The sequence below is a fragment of the Nomia melanderi genome, chromosome 7, assembly GCF_051020985.1.
Source record: "Nomia melanderi isolate GNS246 chromosome 7, iyNomMela1, whole genome shotgun sequence".
NCBI lineage: Eukaryota > Metazoa > Arthropoda > Insecta > Hymenoptera > Halictidae > Nomia > Nomia melanderi.
Window position 1 is genome coordinate 17,946,568 of NC_135005.1, and position 18,372 is coordinate 17,964,939.

The 18,372-nt window shown below is 43.4% G+C and overlaps 2 protein-coding genes across 4 annotated transcripts; one reads left to right on the forward strand and one right to left on the reverse strand.

The window, feature by feature from the left end:
• Window positions 1–229: 229 nt before the first annotated feature.
• Window positions 230–2,385, forward strand: LOC116425122 (UPF0764 protein C16orf89 homolog). The gene is made up of 7 exons (XM_031972360.2): window positions 230–434; window positions 530–628; window positions 852–1,001; window positions 1,071–1,366; window positions 1,473–1,608; window positions 1,697–1,799; window positions 1,874–2,385. The coding sequence occupies exons 1-7, from the start codon at window positions 338–340 to the stop codon at window positions 2,016–2,018; spliced, it is 1,026 nt and encodes a 341-aa protein (XP_031828220.1). The 5' UTR covers window positions 230–337; the 3' UTR covers window positions 2,019–2,385.
• Window positions 2,134–15,476, reverse strand: LOC116425124 (uncharacterized). Of its 3 annotated transcripts, none has more exons than XM_031972364.2 (5): window positions 15,241–15,476; window positions 4,839–4,911; window positions 4,587–4,748; window positions 4,345–4,498; window positions 2,134–4,011 (listed from the first exon to the last, which is right to left on the reverse strand). In XM_031972364.2, the coding sequence occupies exons 2-5, from the start codon at window positions 4,908–4,910 to the stop codon at window positions 3,896–3,898; spliced, it is 504 nt and encodes a 167-aa protein (XP_031828224.1). In that variant the 5' UTR covers window position 4,911; window positions 15,241–15,476; the 3' UTR covers window positions 2,134–3,895. The 3 variants fall into 3 exon arrangements, with proteins under 3 accessions (XP_031828224.1, XP_031828225.1, XP_031828226.1); XM_031972365.2 differs by lacking the exon at window positions 15,241–15,476 and adding an exon at window positions 15,058–15,190; XM_031972366.2 differs by lacking the exon at window positions 15,241–15,476 and adding an exon at window positions 7,239–7,397.
• Window positions 15,477–18,372: the final 2,896 nt, after the last annotated feature.

Sequence of the window (18,372 nt, forward strand, 5' to 3'; positions counted from 1 at the left end):
CACATATTTCGTTGTTCGCCATTCTGAAACGTTCTTGCAATGAGTCTTTAAAGTGTCAGGACTTTAAAGAATGATTTCCCCTCGGAAGTTAATCAAAGCTCCCACAAGTGGATCGCTCGATCCGAGAGACTCGCCGAGCCTCGAGAGACAGATAGCCCAGGATTTAATACGTCGATCCTCATGAAGAAAAACAGGCGGTCGCGTTTCCGGCGCTCGTGACGAACAGACGCTGTTTTCCCTATCAATTTCGTGAAGTTCCCGTGCCACGTGCGGTGGGGCTGCCGCTATAAAGTCGCCGGGAAACGCGGGATGTTCCTCAGGATCGCTCGCAAGTCGAATGGAAGGACTTCGAGGGCTGATGAGCACTTGGACGATCGTGTTTCTCTGTGGATTCACGCCATGGGTCTGTGGAACAATTGTCTCCGACAATTTTGGTAAGGCTTGGCAAATAAGAATTTCAGTATTCGTATTTAAGTTCCTTCGTAACTGAATTATCAGCTGTCGACTTTTGATGTAACGATTATTGCAGAAGAAAATCTGGCAGCGTTGACTAAAGTGGTCGATTACATTCACGACAGACCAGGACAAATGAACGCCGACGCCACCTTTTCTGTAACTATCGTCGAAGGTAACGTAGATAAAATTTCTCACCTCGTGCTCGAATACTAATTTTAGTTTAAAGATATCGAGCGAAGAATATTCAACGATATCTCTTGCTTGCTTCAAAAGATTGGAAGTGTATTTCAATTTTCGATTTCGAAGCGTAGGGAGGAGTTTTTCTCTTCGACTTACGTTTCGTTGCCAATGGAACAGTAGATTAATAGATGTAACGACATTATTTGTTGCAACAGCCAACGTAGCTGCCACTCTAATGCACAAGAATGCTCGACACCTCGAAGACAAACATTGGAAAGCGTTAACGAGGATTCTGAGGCTGTGCGATTCGATTCGACGCTACCTAATTAACAGCCTCGTCCCAGAGAACAAAGATGTTCTATTACGTAAGTGAAATTATTCTGTAGTTATCGATTCGTCGCTGATTTTCAATGAAATAAATGTTCCGATTACAGTACACAACACGTTGAACGATCCTCTTCTGTGGCTGCGACCGATACGTTGGCAAGATGGCGGCCTGAGAAGAGGCAGGCCAACTCCTGACTTAACTTACCGAGATATCCGCGATTTGACGATGCAAGGGACGCCCAAGGAAGAGGAAAGCGATCGGTGTCTCGGAGAAATTGTTAACAATGGATTGAATTCTATCTATCGAATGCCTGACACGTGTAACGAGATATTAATGAGGCGCGACTTAACCAGAGGATACCCTCTGACACACAGATTACTGATCGTTCGAGTGGCCAAAACGGTTTGAAACATTAACTATTTCATTTCCGTCTCCAAAGTATTAATTTAACTTTGATCGGCGCTTTTAACAATCATTTTTACTACATCTATTTTGTTATCCATTTCAGCTGAAATCCGAGGACGGTTTGCCGGTACGATCATCCGATTTGATAGCGTTCTACTGTTCCTCCATTCTGCAAGACTTGATTGACATCGAAGCAGCGGGATTCCCTTATCAAACTCCGGATTTAATCATGGAGCAAGGTAAAAGGAAGAAAGGATAGAAATTTATGTTTACGATAAGATCATTTCGCATTTCACGAATTGTTTGTTCCATTTTCCAAATTCCAAGTTCTTCTCTGCGGTATGGAAGGCTTCCTCGAGTTCACTGGCAGCCATCTTGAACGACTAGTGCTGCGCTGGGCCCATCCCAGCGGTTGCTTCAGTTCCTTCGGGTGAATATAACGATTCTATAGTTTACTATTTTGTCGAGAACGAATCAGAGACTGATCGTGAATTCTCTTTATAGGAACAACTTGATCAAGAGTCAGCCCCGCATGGTTCGAAGAGCGTCGACTCCCACAGACTTCGGCTGCGACAGCCATGCAACTGGTCTTGCCGCGGCAACTCTTTCGTTGTTCATTCGTGAGAACGTAGAACACGCGTTTAATTAATTTCTTAAACTATACTCTTCAATAAACCATCGCATGTTTATTTTTGAGAACGCCTTCCTCTTCTGCGACTTTAACTTTCCGTTGACACAAGTGAATATAAGAATAAATTTCAACGTTTACGTTTGTACTGTCGTTTATTGGTATCTTTGAATATCATTAACTTCATATCAGACTTGGAATATCTCGGAAGAGCCGTTATTAAAAAATAAATATTATACGCATATATCGTTTTCCTCGCTATCTTCATAAATAAAATGTATTCGTACGTTGACGAATAAATTCTCTGCTTGCAGTGCATCTACGTGTGCCCTTCGAGTGTCGACGATTGAGTACAGAAGAAACTGTGTTGAACACATTGAAATAGAAACACGAGTATAAAAGTTTATTCTCCGTTCTACAAATGAAAGAACACCGCCGTGGATGAAAAAATATCTGGTTCCGATTGCCAACTGAAAACCGAACTCCGTCTGAAAAATATCGTTTCACATCCTCGCATCGTCTTTTCCAACACTCCGCCGATTAAAATACGTATCCCGGTTTCAAAAGATTCCCAAGGAGAATTCCACCTTCTCTGAGAAAGAATCTCTGTTCCCTAAATCGAGGGTGACTAATTGCAACGGAAAGTTTCGAAATGAAATCGCTTGAGTCTGAAGGCAGCGCGAGCGTTGGAAAAGATTTATTCATCGGGGCGCGAGCGCAGAAGAAACCAAAAAGACGCGCGGTGTAACGACAAATTACAGGTCGCGTTGTGTAAACACGCGCCGCGTTACACGGCCGTCGACGCGTGCACGCGAGCGTGTAAAAGTGGGGGCGGGAAATGACGGAGCGAAATAAATAAGTCAGTCGTTAACCTTGCGTAGGAGAGACTGGTTCTCGGCCGGTGAGGTAACGCGTATATTTTTGCATACGCTTAACATTTTCGTTATCCTTGAAAACGGAATCTATTCCCGTACCGTGGAGGATCGCCGCGGAGCCGCCATTTTGACGCCGCGCCCGCCGAAACGAAGTCGGACGGCAGTGTCGTATCATGGGTCAAACGCGGAATACTTTCGAATTGTCATTCACGCTCGATCTACTCGTAAACAATCGTATTGTACATTCTCCCGTTATAAAATATCGTTGAACAATTACGAGTATCCAGTTGAACTAGCATAGTAATTTTTAGGTTACCGTGTGATCGGGAATCTTAGTTTTCATTGACTATTTCGAAGGATCGTCGGACGATCCTCACTGCAGAAATGGCAATCTTATCATGTAAAATCGATTGAAGTATGAAATCAAAGCTTCATTTACTCGTATCGAGAGTTCTGTCTTACCGAGCTTCAACTATTCGAGAAACAGATTATAGCTCTTCGCAGTCTTGCTTTTTGTTCCCTTGAAAACAGTAAAGGTTCACGATCTACTAGAATCGTTCGATCAGAATATTCTTCACTGAAAAGCTTTGCATGGTGAGAACATCTAAATCATAGAAATCAATACAAGTATCTGATTAAATGGTTTCTGAACGTTCGAATCTGAGACTCGTGGCGATTAGAGTTCGCTGAAACGCGAGAGATCATCGCGAAAGTTCGGGGATCCCGATGATCGTTCGGGAGCGTAATCTCTCGGTGCCATAAATACATTCCTAATCTAATGTTCTGCGATTAGCGTCGCGTTGCGAAAGACGATTACGCGATTCGCGATAAATCCTCCATCGACGGGAAGCTGCGCGGTGCCTCGTGTGCTTTGGTGCGATTGCGCTGGTTTCAGCGTTTAAGCGACCCCTCTGCGGAACGATTAGACTGTTCCCGTTGCGTAATCTTTCTCGCGGATCGGGAACAGTCTAATCTCCGTCGGGGGAAGCGAACCTTCTCGATTGCTTTTTTTTACGAGCCTCTTCAAGGTCGTCGATAATTGTACGGCCTTCCGTAGGGACCCATCCTGCCGTTCAGCTTGTCGTACCTCAGCTGCTGGAAGTAGCTGTAGACCACTAGCCAGAGATACGTGTAAATTACTGAAAGAAGACACGAATTTTGTTAACTTTAAGAAGGTCAATTACATTGGAATAAGTAATCAGTTAGTTTACAATCTCTTTATCGTAACGTGATAATTCTTAAGAAATAATTTGTAATGAACTAACTCGATGTGCAATGACAGTTGAAAGAGCCTGGACACATTAGAATTTTAATCATAAATTAATAGATAATGGTAATCTCAGATAATTCAGTGGATAGTAATGGAACTTTTTCAATGTTTAGATGACTGAACGTATCGGAATACGATAGATGATTGCTCGGCGAGGTTGAACAGGGATTTTCAGGAGAAAATAATTTTATGAGCCACTCACCAACGGTTACGAGACCGATTACCAGCCACAGAATACCGTTTATGGCTTCATGATTCACGAAGAACATGATGGACGTGTAGAGAACGCTGATCAGCAGCCCAATTGCTAGAATTAAGCCCAGAACCACCCACGGTAACATCATGAACGTGTTTTTCTGTAACAATGAACACATTCTTCAAGTTCTTCCTTTCTCGAGCAACGCATTGCGTGAAATTGTGCTTGATCCCGTGGTCTGTTCTTACTTTGATAGCGCCGACGATCAGTAACGTCGAGATCAAGATCGTCATGCAGAGGTTTATCGCGAAAATGATCTTGACGATACTCTGGTCGAGCACGTCGATCAGTATCGTCTTCCATTCGACGTTCAGCGTGAAGATCATGATCAACGAGAGGATCGATAGAATCTGAGCGACAGAAAAGCGATAATTAGAAGACAAGGAACGAAATATTAATTAGATACACGTGTTTATGCATTTCGAAAGCGGTGTACTCACTATGCCGAGTACTCCAGTGAATATTGTACCCGCCTTCAGCGAGTAGCATCTGCAACACGAGTTCAGCTCCATTCTGAAACAAACGATAGAAATTGGAAACCTTCAGTTGAAACCATCTTGTATCTTACTTATTCGAGTCGTTCGGAAACCAACGCGGTTTAGTCGAGAGAATCGAGAAAATTAACGTTTCTCAAGTTGCTTTTTAGCTTCAATATTTTCAGATGCTATCGAAGGAAGGGGTTTCTAGAAGAAACGAAGAAACGAGTGAATTCTTGAATAACTAAAGAGAATATTATTCTATTCCATGAAAATGTAGAAAAATCAGAAAATATCGAAGAATCGACTGAACCGCACCGGCGTCCGAGCGATTGATTAGATCTCGATCTCCCGATGGACAGCGAAACAGAAAAAGAGAACACGTGTCAGTAGAATTTAGATCACGAATCGATTTAGAAGCCCCGTGGTCGAGTATTTTTAAAACGGATCGCCGATCGATTCCTCCTTCCCGCTGAGAGATCATTGTCTATTTATTTACGGGCCGGATTCTCCTAAACAAACGGTTATTCGCGAGTGCCTGTTCGGATATTGTCAAAGCAAACGCGAACATTGTAAATGTCAACGCAATGGTTTCTCGTGTGCTCTCTCGCTTTCTATTTCCTCGTCGTTTCCCGTGGCTCGCGTTTCTTTCGCAAACAGCGTCGCTCGAAGATCGCCGGCTCGCCTGAATGGCGTAATCGTTACATTAACATGTCGCGGCATTACGTCGACGCTGACGTCGCGTCGTTCACCTTACTCATTTTTATTTCAGGTTGTACACGGTGCAGACATTTCTAAAAATTACTCGGCATGCAAATGAGAACGCTTCGCGTTCGCGCAGCTCGAGCTGGTCGCTGACAATTCATCGTTCCCGGAACATACGTGATCAACGCAGCGTTGTCTAATTAAATTACACCGATAGCGACGATTTTAGAGAGTATTTACTTTTAATATCGTACACTTTATATCATCACAGCCTTAAATAATATTTCACTTTCATTATTGAATCATTATTAATCCATTAACACTACAACTACCGAGCAATTAGAATGACTTACTTCGAGTTGCTCAGAAAAATTATTCTTATATCTGTTATATCTGCGCGAATACACAAATTTCATTTAACATCTCTCGCAAGAACGCCTTCATAATTTAAATACTTGCGAAACGAACATTCTGAAGTGGGTTAATTTGATTCGTCCGGTAGTTTTAGTGTTAAATATCCTTTTCTACAGCGTCGGAAGCAAGAACGACTACTAAATTCTACTCAGCGTTAACGTAAGTATTGCTCATTTCAGAAACGAATCGAATAAGAATGAACCAAAGAGGATTTTGATTAGTCTATTGAAGTTTCGGATGAACTGTTATGTATGATGTAATAGCAGCAAAGAGTAATTTGCAGTCCTGATGAAGTTAAGTGTGACGTTGGTGAAATATTCGTGTAATCTTTCCTATGGAAGTGGAAAAGAGAGTCTCGTTAATGAAGATTCTACTAGATTCCATGTTCGCGGTGTCGGCGGTATTAAGCGGCGCCATTTAATTCGCGGCACGCCGAGAATAGAGGGAATATGGGTCATTGGCATAGGTGACCGGCGTCTATTTTAACTTCATCAGCGGTTTCTGCCTCCCCGTCGCTGACCTTCCCTTCTGCGTTTATTATTCCTCCGGATTGCCGCATCCGGCCGCGAGACGGCGAAGAACACCCTCGCGACATAAACATTTATGCAACGGAACAATTCAAGATGAAACATGAAAATTGAAGAATTCGCGGACTCGAAGTACAAACGATTATAGTAAACACCAGTACGCCGTTCATATTAATTCTATTACTATAGTAGACGGTTGAATTATTCGCGACAAATCCTAGCTGCACTTCAATCAAATTACCATAGTTAAGTTTTCAAACTCTCAAACTTCCAAACTCCAAAACTCTCAAACTCTCAAACTCTCAAACTCTCAAACTCTCAAACTCTCAAACTCTCAAACTCTCAAACTCCTAAACTCCCAAACTCTCAAACCTCCAAACGTTCAGATCCTGAAATCCCCTAATTATCAACTCCTCATACTTCCCTCGAACAACCCGTGCAAATCGATCCAAACAGCGACAACAATTTACTCTCAATCAAATACTAGAATTGAATACATTCTTCGATATCGTACGAACATATCGTGAAACGATCGTCACATTTCTTCGTTTCGCGCGATCGCGTTCGAACGGAACAACGGACTCGTTGATCCAATGGATCGCGGCGTGCCGTGCCGGCAATTAACCGCGCGGATCGTAATTAATTGAGATGAGAGCCGCAGCAGCGAGCCGAGATCTGGAGCGAGGCTCGCCGCGGATTCGAGTCACGGTTAATTCACCTTCCGCAATTGGCTGTTGTGTCACCCGAGTCCTCGGCCCTTACAAGGCTCGCGCGGCCTGGATCGTAGGAAGCAGTCGGCTAGTGGACATTGCTGATCATGGTCGGACACCCAGTCACATGTTCGTTCTCCTTGATTTTGAAAATCGTGTTCGTAACCTCCGGGCATGGAGTTACGAGCAGGGAATCGACAATTCTGTGAACTGGGATACGACGCTGGAGAAGCATGATAAAAAAACTTCTGGGAACTTACTGTGAAATTCATTTTTGTTGATTATGATGTTCAGTATGATTCGATAGTCGATCCTTTAGTTCAATTTCGGTAGCTAGCTCCATGAATTTGCAATATCGATATTTGCTCATTCAATTCATTCGCAATGTTAATAGTTTCTTGTTTTTTCATGTCGATACATTAATATTCGCTAATCTGAATAATTCGCAATATTAATGTTTGCCAATTTCCTTTTCAATAATTTGCAATACGAATATTCTCCGCGTTTACCACGCAAATGAGAAAAGTGAACCACAAGCAGATTCACGTAACCGGCGCGTAACCTTCGAAAAGTCAATTTCATTTCAGACCGCAAGTATCGAATGACCGTCGCCATCGATCCTTTACAAAGTACAGCTTGATAAACCATTATGGTTAATTATCTTCATAAAGGAGAACGCCGATGAACAAATCGAAAGAAAAGATGATGAATGGGGTCCGACGGAACGGGAAAAGAAGATGGCCGTGAGATTGGCCGGCACGCGTGACCGTGACGGTCACGGCGAGCACGGAGCGTCGTCGACAGACCCCATAAGGAAACGCATCTCGGTCCCCGGTGTGTTCCCGCGATTTCTCTCGTTCACCTCGCGCAAAAAGGAAACGCGTCACCGTCCGCTATGAAGGGGACCAGTCGGTTGACATTGCCACCGGCTGGTCACGTCGATTTCTGCGTACACGATCACTACGAGCGCTACGAAATCGTGGTTTATCCTGCTACCCCATCGACGAGGCCTTGCAATGTGTACAGGAAATTCTGCGCTTCCCCATGCGCATCGATTCTTCTTTGGAAAGAAAAAGACAGGAATGAAGACGCTTGTAACTTGTTTGAAAAGTCAACAATAGATTGTGATTCTGCAATGGTCCTTAAATAGTCACACTTTTAATCTCTTGCGCTGGAAAGACGTGCGCTGAGATGTTTTTCTTCTTAAATTGCTAATGACATTTATAACTGCTGATGACATCGATAGTCTCGTTGCATTACACCCGATTGTTTCGACATGTACCATACAAAATTATTAATAAACATAATTAGTGTACATATCCGCGTAAAATAGGTGAAAAGAAAATTCGCGCAAGACTTTACCAGGTCTCTGAATTATGAAGAATATCATATTGAACTATAAATGAATGAACAAGTATCGATACAGTCGTCAGAGAAATGAGAAAGGTGAATCTTACAGAAATAAAATTGAGCAAGATTTGTTCTAGTAACGAAGAACTACGCGTACGAAGCTAGCAAGCATGTCCGTCTATAATCGGCGATGATACGTCGAATTGGGTCAGCTTAGGTGAACCGGCGATCCGTGTCAAAGGCGAGACCGTGGAAAAATCGCGACGATTCTGGTATCTTAACGGAAGCCGCGCGTCGGTCAACATCGCATCGGTTTTAGAATTGACGATCAAGAAATTCTAATGAGTAGACAGCGAACCTTCGTACTGATCTTAACCACTCTATCGTGAATTCGATTAGCATAAATGGTAACTACTTTTATTAGAAGATTGAACAGAAGGTGCATCGAAATCGATGAAAAATTGTATCGCACTGCAGGTTGTGTATTAACGTTCATTATAAACTCATAAAGTCTACAGTCCGCCGTGTACTTATGTAAATATCCATAATGGAAGCGCGACTGGACGAACGAGTACCGTAGGAAAACACTCGATCCGAATGCACTTTGACTCGGATTACTCGTCGCGTTACAAAAAACAATATTAGGTCATCCGATGACGGAGATCGGCGTCGACATATTGTCGGCCGCAAGACAACGTGACAGCATTCTTCGATTTCTACCGTTGCATCGGAAAGGTGTGGTCTCGCGTAACGCATACACGCCTTTCAAACCCATAACGTCAACTCTTGGCAATTTAATATAATTTCAATTGGATCGTCATCCCTTTTACAGAAACACGAACTTCGAGTTCGATTTAAAAAGAAATCTTGACTCACGCGCCCGAACTTGAGTTCGCCGCTCGCACGCGCGAGTTTTGAGGTTAACAAAATGGCGGCCGCTTACGCTAACGCTCAACTATGCGTGTTAAATGACCTTTCGAATAAAATTGAAACAAAGACACTGATATTTACGAGTTTCAGCGTTGGAGTCCAATATTTCCGAGTTCAATATTTAATTAAAAGATAACAAAGCCATCTATTAATCTTCTATCCTTCGAATACTGAAGTTCCTTAGTCACTTTCGATTCTGGAAGAACTTTCGACGTTCCACTGTGCAGTATTGTTTCAAGCTTAATGTCAGAGTAGTAAGTAATACGAAAAAATATCATTCCGCGACTTCGAGTCAAGAAGAAGAAGAAAAGGAGAATGTAAGTTAATCCTCCCGAAAGAACGCTCCTCGAATTGCAGCGTGTTAAATATAGTCGAGCCACGTGCGTTAAACATTGGGGCGGGAAAAAAATAGAGAACCACTTGACACGCGTGTTTACGGCGTCTGTTCAATTATTCTTGACCTAAATAGCCCCGTTAATCGGAAGCGTGGAAAAGGGCGGACCGGCCACTTACTTCGTTTTCTTCGATCGGGGCGCTGGCCCTTACGTGGAACGGATACGGGATGATCGATACGGCACGCCAGCCTTTTATTTAGAATTCCTTCGTTGCCCGATTCTTAATGGAACGAAAGGTATCCGGTTACCGGACGAATTTATGGGCCGCGATAAGGGAAGCTCGAGATATCTAACTCGCGGGAATCCGTCATTGTACCGAATCACGTTGGAATTCATTCTCTAAACGTCCCACGAATAGATCTGTTAGAAAATAAATTAACCAACTATATCATCCAATTGTCTTCAACCATTAACCCTTTCGAGAGAACTTCTCAAACTTTTGAGAACTCTGTCCACAAAGAATTGAATTACGCGTCGAAATCTTAAACACCAGGGAAAGTATCTATCTCCGATTAATTGAACAATTAAATTATTTGCTTGAAGCTTTCGACGTTCGATATGAAAACTCAAAGATGTTACGACTCGACAAAGGGTTAACGTAAAGAAGTAATTATTAATTAAAAAGTGTAGTCGCATAGTAATAGAGTCGACGGAAATAAGGAAATTATTGTACGGAATGAATGAGAATTCGACGTTGACTGAAACTGGTGCAATTCTAGTTGCAAAATGAGTCACGAGGCTGATCGGGAGAATTCACAGAAATGTTCGTTTCGATGAAGCGCATTAAAATATTGAACAGTGACCGTAACTGTTGAGTCTAATTGATTGAAAAGCACCACAAGATAAGCGGTTAGTCGGCGAACCTCGGTAAAGGGACGATTGAAATAAACCGACTTGACGACAGGCAATTATTGAGATCTTATTAAACGCGCGAGCGAACGAGTCGAAGTAAAAGAAACGACTGCAAAACGACTGTGCAAACGGAAGGTCACGCGACACCCACGCAAACCGAGCGTAGCAGTTCTCGTCGGTGAGCCGCCGTCGGAATTTCCGATTCAGATCTTTATCTGGGGCCTTTATGTGTGCAGCATCCGTCGCGGCCACCACGTCAGGTGCAACGTCGCTCGCGGAATATCGATTCTCGATCGCGACTCACCTCTTTCGCAATCGGTTTCCGCGTTCACCGTGGAACGAGGAAAACACGCTGCTTTCCGTGACACTAATTCTTCGAACAACGGGCAGAAGAAATTTTCCATTGAACGAAACTAACAATTTGAATCTTTCTAATTTCGATTGAGAGCTTCCGGAAACTTCGGAAGCAATTTTAATCCTTAAAAGATATGCCCGAAGTTTCTTTTCAATTCAATACAATAAAGATATATTGAACCTTATTCAGATCGTTTCACTTTCGTATTTAATTACGGAATAACCGGTGACATAGCATAGCTGCGTAAAACGTGTTAATCACTGAAACAGCAAGAGATCGTGTAGTTTCCTTCTGCATATTAATTAAGCAGTTGATATGCGATGCAGCTTCATCTGCCGAAGGTCTTGTATATTTCAAACCTTCGTCGAAGAAGGGTTAACAGTTCGCTCTGAATGAATCGCGATCATCCTGGAGTGTTAAATAGAAACAGGGAAACAAGCTGAATGGGGATCCACAGGTCTATGAAAAGTGAAACAGCCGCTGCAACCGCAGCTCGCGGATCGAGATCCACGTGATCCACGTTATCCACGCGTCCAAGACTAAAAGGCTTCGTGTGTATCTACTTGTACGTGTTGTCATGGCTCAGCCGCGAACGCGAGGCTGGCCTCCTTTTACTTTTCGCGGGGCTCGCGCTCGCGTGCCATCTTCTTGCGCGACCATCTCCGCGGGACGTTTCCGAATCGCCATTGTCCACCTCGCGTCGCAATTCACGCTTCATCGCGTAAACAACGCGGCTTCTTTATTTTATATTCGAACATCACGTGAAACAGACATTAACTAATACACGATGTGACTTTGAGTGACACTTGAACTTTTTACTTGAATTTTTTCATTATCTCGTATTGCATTTCTAGAAGTTTTTTTGGGCTTTTAACGTTTGGGTACTATAAATAGGAACAGTAACATTTTAATCGTTCCTTTTATTCTCATAAGTGACTGAGTCGCATCGTGGTATGACTCGTTATAGAAACGAGGAGAATTTATTCGTTATCCTGGAGCTGTCCCTTTTGAAAATAAACGGCTTGAATTTTATATCGAAGTTTGTTCGTCTGAATTTTGAAGAATCGAGGAATTAGAGAACGCGTTATTTATGGGATGATTCACAAAGCGATTGCCTCTTCTTCTATATCTCTGGCGACCTTCGTTTCGAGAAATTGAAAGGACAAGATGGCGGATGGAATCGAAGTGAGATGAAGCGATTAAAGTATAATTATAAAATGTTGAATGTATAGAAAGAAGTTTCATTCCAGTTGCGAAACGAGCTGTAAAAGTTTGGATAAACGTCTGTATATCATTAATTATAAACGGCGCATTAAAACGTAACGAGACGAGAGAAGCTGAAGATAATAAAGATCAATGTATCCGATCTTTTTATTGGGATCCTACAGCTCGCGCGAGAATGTCGGATTTAGTTTCGAAACGAAATAAGAATACTAAGTTAATCTGTTTCTCTCGTCAACGAGGTGTCGCAACGCCCGAGAAATCCGCGGGAGTTCGAACGATACGTATCCGAGCGTCTCGATTTCAGTTATTCGAGAAACGCGGCTGTTTTCGCCGGCCTTTCCTTTTATTCCCCGTATCCCGCTGTCGTCATCTGTTTATCGAACGCGAGATTCCGCCGAACTGCGTACAATCCGAGAAAGACAAGCATCCATGAAGAATCCCGACTAATTTAGAACAGCTCGTTTCGCGCGACACACGAAATAAAAGAAATTCTTAGAGCAGAGACGACCAAAACGTGGCGCGTGCGTCGAACGTGGCGCATTCGATGATTACAAGCGCATTGCAGCCTTGCGCCTACTTATTCCTTTTAACCCTTTGAACTCTGTAGGCTCCAGTATCGCACCAGTTGTAATATTAAATATTCTAATGAATCTTAAAGAAACTACCCTAAAATTATTCGATTCTCCATCTGAACTTTGTGAACAAAATTATCCTATGATAAGCAAAGATTTGCCAGCTCTGTTTCAGAGGAATTATAGGAATCCTGGGAATCGCAGAAAGAAGATGTAAGAATTCAACGAGTCATCGATGCAAATCAAGAATCATGTAATTAAAGAGAACACAGAAAATCCATTCGATCGCGTGCAATTCGAGGAATGTTGCAAGGTTTCAATTCAGTCATCCTCCAAGGAGAAGATCGTTGTTTTTCACATGTTCCTCGTTGCAAAATGGTTTGTTCGTCCCCGACGTATTCGTCGGCGTGGACGCTCGCGTTATCTTCACGCGTTCCCCGGACGACGGAATTTGAAAAATTATTTACATAACGCGCGCACCGTGCACGATAAACACTCCGCCGCAATTTTTATCGCGCGTCCTCGCCGCGTAGCGCGCGCTTTTTACAGTCGTTTTTTCCACGAGGAACAAACCTCGACGAAATATCCCCGAGCAAATCCTCTCGCCGCGAATCTTCGCGTTCAGCTAGACACAATGTGTAACAAGTTCACAGGCATTCGTCGTGGAGTTTATTTAGTTGTTTCTAGGAAATCGACGTTCGTTTGTTCGAATCTTGGGAATTAGAGGTTAGAAGTCGAGGAAAGTATGAATCGCTCAGAAGCCGATGGAGTTAAGTTCAGAAAAGAAAAATTGAGAAAATTGTTTAACTAAAAAACTGTATAACTAAAAAGAATATTATTTATTCCATTGGAATGTAGAAACATCAGAAAATATCAAAACATGGACTCACATGTCAAAGTAGGTCGAAATCTTCGACAAATAATGTTCATAAAATACAATATCCGTCAAACTAACGCACCGAGCAAACCTATACAGTGTTAACAAGCTGAAAATTGAATATCGACTTCTTACTGTAAAATACACGAAGTTGTTCACCGGGGAAACATCTTCGAAAGAGTAGTTTTTCAGTGGAACTCTTCGGCGCGCGAGGAATAGCATGAGGTAATCGAAGAAATTGATGGTACGTTGTAGACGATTATACAATTCCCGGCGATTATCGTCAATTACCACGATAACGAATGGCTTTCCTGCCGCTAACTCGAAGTTCATTGCATCTCCAACAGATTTACGCGAAACGTTCGAGTCGTCCGAGGGAAATGAGAACTTCGAAGAATGTTGAAAGCTTTCCAAAGGAATGTGAGGAATGTTTCAGCGTGAAAACATTGTGAAATAAAAACTTAACGATTCCATTCCGCGATAATGATCGATGGATTGTAAATGTTTACGCATTAGTTGGAAACAGGCGCGTGACGCGTGAACCTGTTTGCTTTCGCAGCAATTGTTGAAGAAACAATCGCCCGTTGACGCCGGTTATTTTTCGCTGCTTTTGCAACGCTTTCATCGGTTATATTCGCCAAAAATAACATTCGCGACCGAACGTATTCGATTTCACTAAGTGCTCCCGACAGCGACGACGATTGTTACAATGATTCCTCGCACCCGATGCGAACTATTCCTCAATTACCCAACGTTTCGAATGATTCTATAAATATTCCTACCGTCTTTCACTTTACGCGACGTTCACGGTGACTCACGGCTTCCCATTACTGCGCCGCAATTTCCACCCCCTATCACTTTGCCAACCGACGCTGCCAATTCCATACATCTCCGACGCAACTATCGATACTCTTATCAATCCCGCATCAATCCCAGGAGAACAAGAATTTCTAAAACCTCTTCGAAAGTTCGAAGTCAATCTTTCCACCTGCAACACTCGGTCGAAACTTAGTTTGCGTGAAACAATCTCTTCAGAAATTCCTTAGAGATCTATTATTTCGTCAATAATTATAACAGAAGAGTTTAGTAATGCACCATTTCGACCCATATGGCAGTTCTAGCGTTAACACCGCGAAGTAATCAACTCAACGAGCAACATATCCACCGTAAAAGAACCACCATCCGATCGCGCTTCCTCCGTTTCAGCTCGGAAACTCGATAACTCTGTTCTACTTTCGCGCAAAACCATTCTAAACAGTGCGATCTTCCTACCTTTCAATTTCTCAACAAACACGAGAATACACAAAACTAAACAACCAAGAACAGAACGAACAAGTAAACTTCATTCGATCCTACGAAGCAAGCTGGCACTTTTACGCAAACCCGAGAAGCTCGCGACTCGAGCGTTCGAACCGCGAAAGCCCTGGTCTCCGCGTTCGGAACGGGTCTACTCACTTTTCGACGGGACCACCGGAAACTGTGCACCCCCAGGTGGCGGAAGAGACGGCTCGCGGCCGGTGAAAATTGTCCGGCGAGCGGTGAACGTGCGCGTGTCGCCGGCGACGGGACGGAGAGGAACGATCGCTGCGTCTCTGTACACGCGAGGCGTAACGAAATTACGCTTAGGTCCAGCGGCCGCGGTCCGCTCGCAATAGGAGATGGTCAGAAACTGTGCCAAGAACAGTATAAGCCGCCACGGCAAACCGCGACGCGGTACACCTACGAGGAGGCGCGCGTGCACCTACACCGGTGGCTAACCAACACACCGCCGCAATGGCGGGCCCGGCGATCTCCGCGACGAGCGCCGCTCGATCGCCGCGTCGATATCGTTTTCCATGGGGTTCGTTCGTTTTTTCGTTGTGAAACGACGGGGAAAGGATCGACGGGACTGCTGCTTAGACGATAAACCACGAAACGAACCACGGAAGACGGTGGTTCGTCGTTGGGACGACGAAGATAGCCGCGCTGCGATTCTTCGATTATCTACAGTCGCATATGAGACACTTGTTGTATATTAGAGATCGTACTTGTTTTATTCGTTCGCGCAAATATACACAATCTATTGTTCACTTTCGAAACGAGTTATCTCTTCCTCTCGCTTCTCTCCCTCTTTCGTTTGAGATCGATGCACATGGGGAGGCACAGAATTTACGTTCTTGGCCGAACTGCGACTCTTCTGCGCTTTCGGTGCGGCTTTAGTCAAGGCCGGAAATACTGCGAAGAGGTTCTAATGTGAAAAGTAAAGATTCACGGTAGTGTATAATCGAATGGAAAGGAAGTTCTATGGTTTGTTTCGAGTGTTGATTCAGTTTGAGATCTGAAGCCATAGTGCGGTTAAGATAATGATGAATTTCTAGAGTTCGAAGGTTTAAAGGAATTTGAACGTTCTGTTGTACTTCGTTCAATTTGAAGTTTTACTTCTTTGGAAAATGTTATAAGAGTAAACAAGCTTCGGAATATTGCTGGTTGCTGGTTGCTTCATTTTTAGTCAAACATAACTTTTTAATGACAAAGCAGGGTCTCAAATCTTTTGCAGAGGCACGCTCGTAGCTGACAGTTCACATTAAAACTGATTCGGAGTTGCTGAAAGGTTGTATTAAAAATTGCCCGGAGTGCAAAGGGTTAATGGCTACGCAAAAGTGATTTGGGATGGGCAACGGAGCGCGGGCTAGTTGATGTACATGGTAAACGAGCAATGATGAAGAGTGCCGGGTAAACAGGAACCGTATTTAATTAAGTGGATTAAGCTCGTTGAGGGATGGAACAAAAGAGACGGTACAGTGGATCGGTCGAATTAACTTGAGCTGATGCAGGGAAGGTCGTTCGAATCAGACCAGAATTCCGATTAACGAGGTGGAAATTGCTCGTGTGATTAGATTCCGCGTTGCTTTCCGTTGCTTTGTAGAATGGAATAATGTTTTCCACGATTTTCTAGAGCAAAATACGGGAAATGAAGAGAACACAATATTAAATCGTTCGATCGAGTTCCATGATTACAATTGTACGTTCATCTATCCGAACGACGCTGCATTAGGTAGCATTGTTTGTGATATAGAAATGATTTCAAATGATCACCGTATAACAATGTTCCGTTACATACAAGAGGGAATAAACGGAAGCTGGTCATGTTTACGTACTTCTATAATGAGTTAAGTAATTGAATCAGTTTCCTAGAAAACGAAGCGAGAGAATTCTACTCGGATATTACAGACGTAACTTTCTAAGTGACTTCAACTGCGCTACCGCTCTGCTCCTGAGATCATGCAACCTAGTTACACTCACTGTTCGATGTGACTCTAGTCCACAGGCGGTACTTTCTAAAGACCTTTTCCTCTTCATAGCAGCATCCTCCACGCAGAATGGACTGCGATTTCTTTCGCTAAATGAAACAATGCCTCTCGTTCATCAAATAATTCTCTAACAATTCTATACTCTAGTCTTACCTTCTGAATAGAGTTCTAACACAACATTACAGAAATACACAATAAATTTCGAATATTCCGACACGATGAAGACGCAACAATAGTAACAACAGCTTGCGAGTCTCTATTCTATTTACCCAAACGTTTAACGATTCGTTTAACGCGTTGAACGCCGCACGATTTCACAGAGGGAAATATGCCGAATGGAAAAAATATAATATTAAGTCATTCGATCGAATTTCATTACTATTCCACGTTCATCCAGCTGAATGTCACTGTATTATGTAGCATTATTTATAATATAGAAATTAATTCGATTTGGTCGGGGGTCACCGGTGACCCCCATGGCAGTCAACGCGTTAAAAATTGAGTGCAGCCAGTGCGAAGGCGATAACGAGGTGAAATTCGACGATAACGGCTTCGCGGGACCGTGCGAAGTAGAATAAACAGTCGCTGCGGTCAGAGCGGAGGCTAGACGGTGTAAATGCCTGTAACAGTGACAAACTATCGGCCACTTAACAGTGCCGATAGAAGGGAAATCGTGTTTAGAAGAGGCGTACACTTGTTCGCGAGCGTACGCCGCCGGTTCAAAGATGAATGATCCACTCTCTGTGGAAAGCCGCTCCTCCCACCGGCGGCATCAAACGCAGAAGGGTTCGCGTCGCTGTTGCGGATCACGCGAGCACGGTTTCAAGTAGCCCGGAATTGAGGTCGCGATGCACCGTGCGCAATTGCATCTTCGCGCTGCGTTTCCGGACGCAACGGACGATCCAAGGAGAGTTCTAGACTTGCGATTAGAACAGTGTAGTCTTGCTTGAATTTGGAACAGTTCAATCGCGAATCTTTACGAGAAAATCATTGAAGCTTAAATTAGGACTATTGTCTTGGGAAAGGGTTTAGTCTAAAGGGGAAAGTGTATTGTAGATGAATGGGGATCTTGAAGTTTCGTGAATATTAAATTAAATTATTCTTTTTCTCGGACGTTTTCTCATTTATACGAACGATTCCTTACAAAGTTTCTCCCTGAGCATCACCGTGATGTTCGTTCGAAGCAGCAGCAATTCAGGAGACACTGCCAATCGTCTGTTGTTCCCTGCGATCGTAGCTTCATTGTTTGGCAAACAAGCATTCGACCGAATAAACGCGGTCGAAGGTTCGAACGCGT

Bases quoted from the DNA above. Each gene is read 5' to 3' on its own strand.
- LOC116425124 (XM_031972364.2), bottom strand. From the start codon at position 4,910: ATGGAGCTGAACTCGTGTTGCAGATGCTACTCGCTGAAGGCGGGTACA. The intron at 4,499-4,586 runs GTAAGAACAGAC...TCATTGTTACAG, and splicing joins TGATCGTCGGCGCTATCAAA to AAAAACACGTTCATGATGTT. The intron at 4,012-4,344 runs GTGAGTGGCTCA...GTCTTCTTTCAG, and splicing joins AATCGGTCTCGTAACCGTTG to TAATTTACACGTATCTCTGG.
- LOC116425122 (XM_031972360.2), top strand. From the start codon at position 338: ATGGAAGGACTTCGAGGGCTGATGAGCACTTGGACGATCGTGTTTCTC. The intron at 629-851 runs GTAACGTAGATA...TTGTTGCAACAG, and splicing joins TTCTGTAACTATCGTCGAAG to CCAACGTAGCTGCCACTCTA. The intron at 1,609-1,696 runs GTAAAAGGAAGA...CCAAATTCCAAG, and splicing joins GGATTTAATCATGGAGCAAG to TTCTTCTCTGCGGTATGGAA.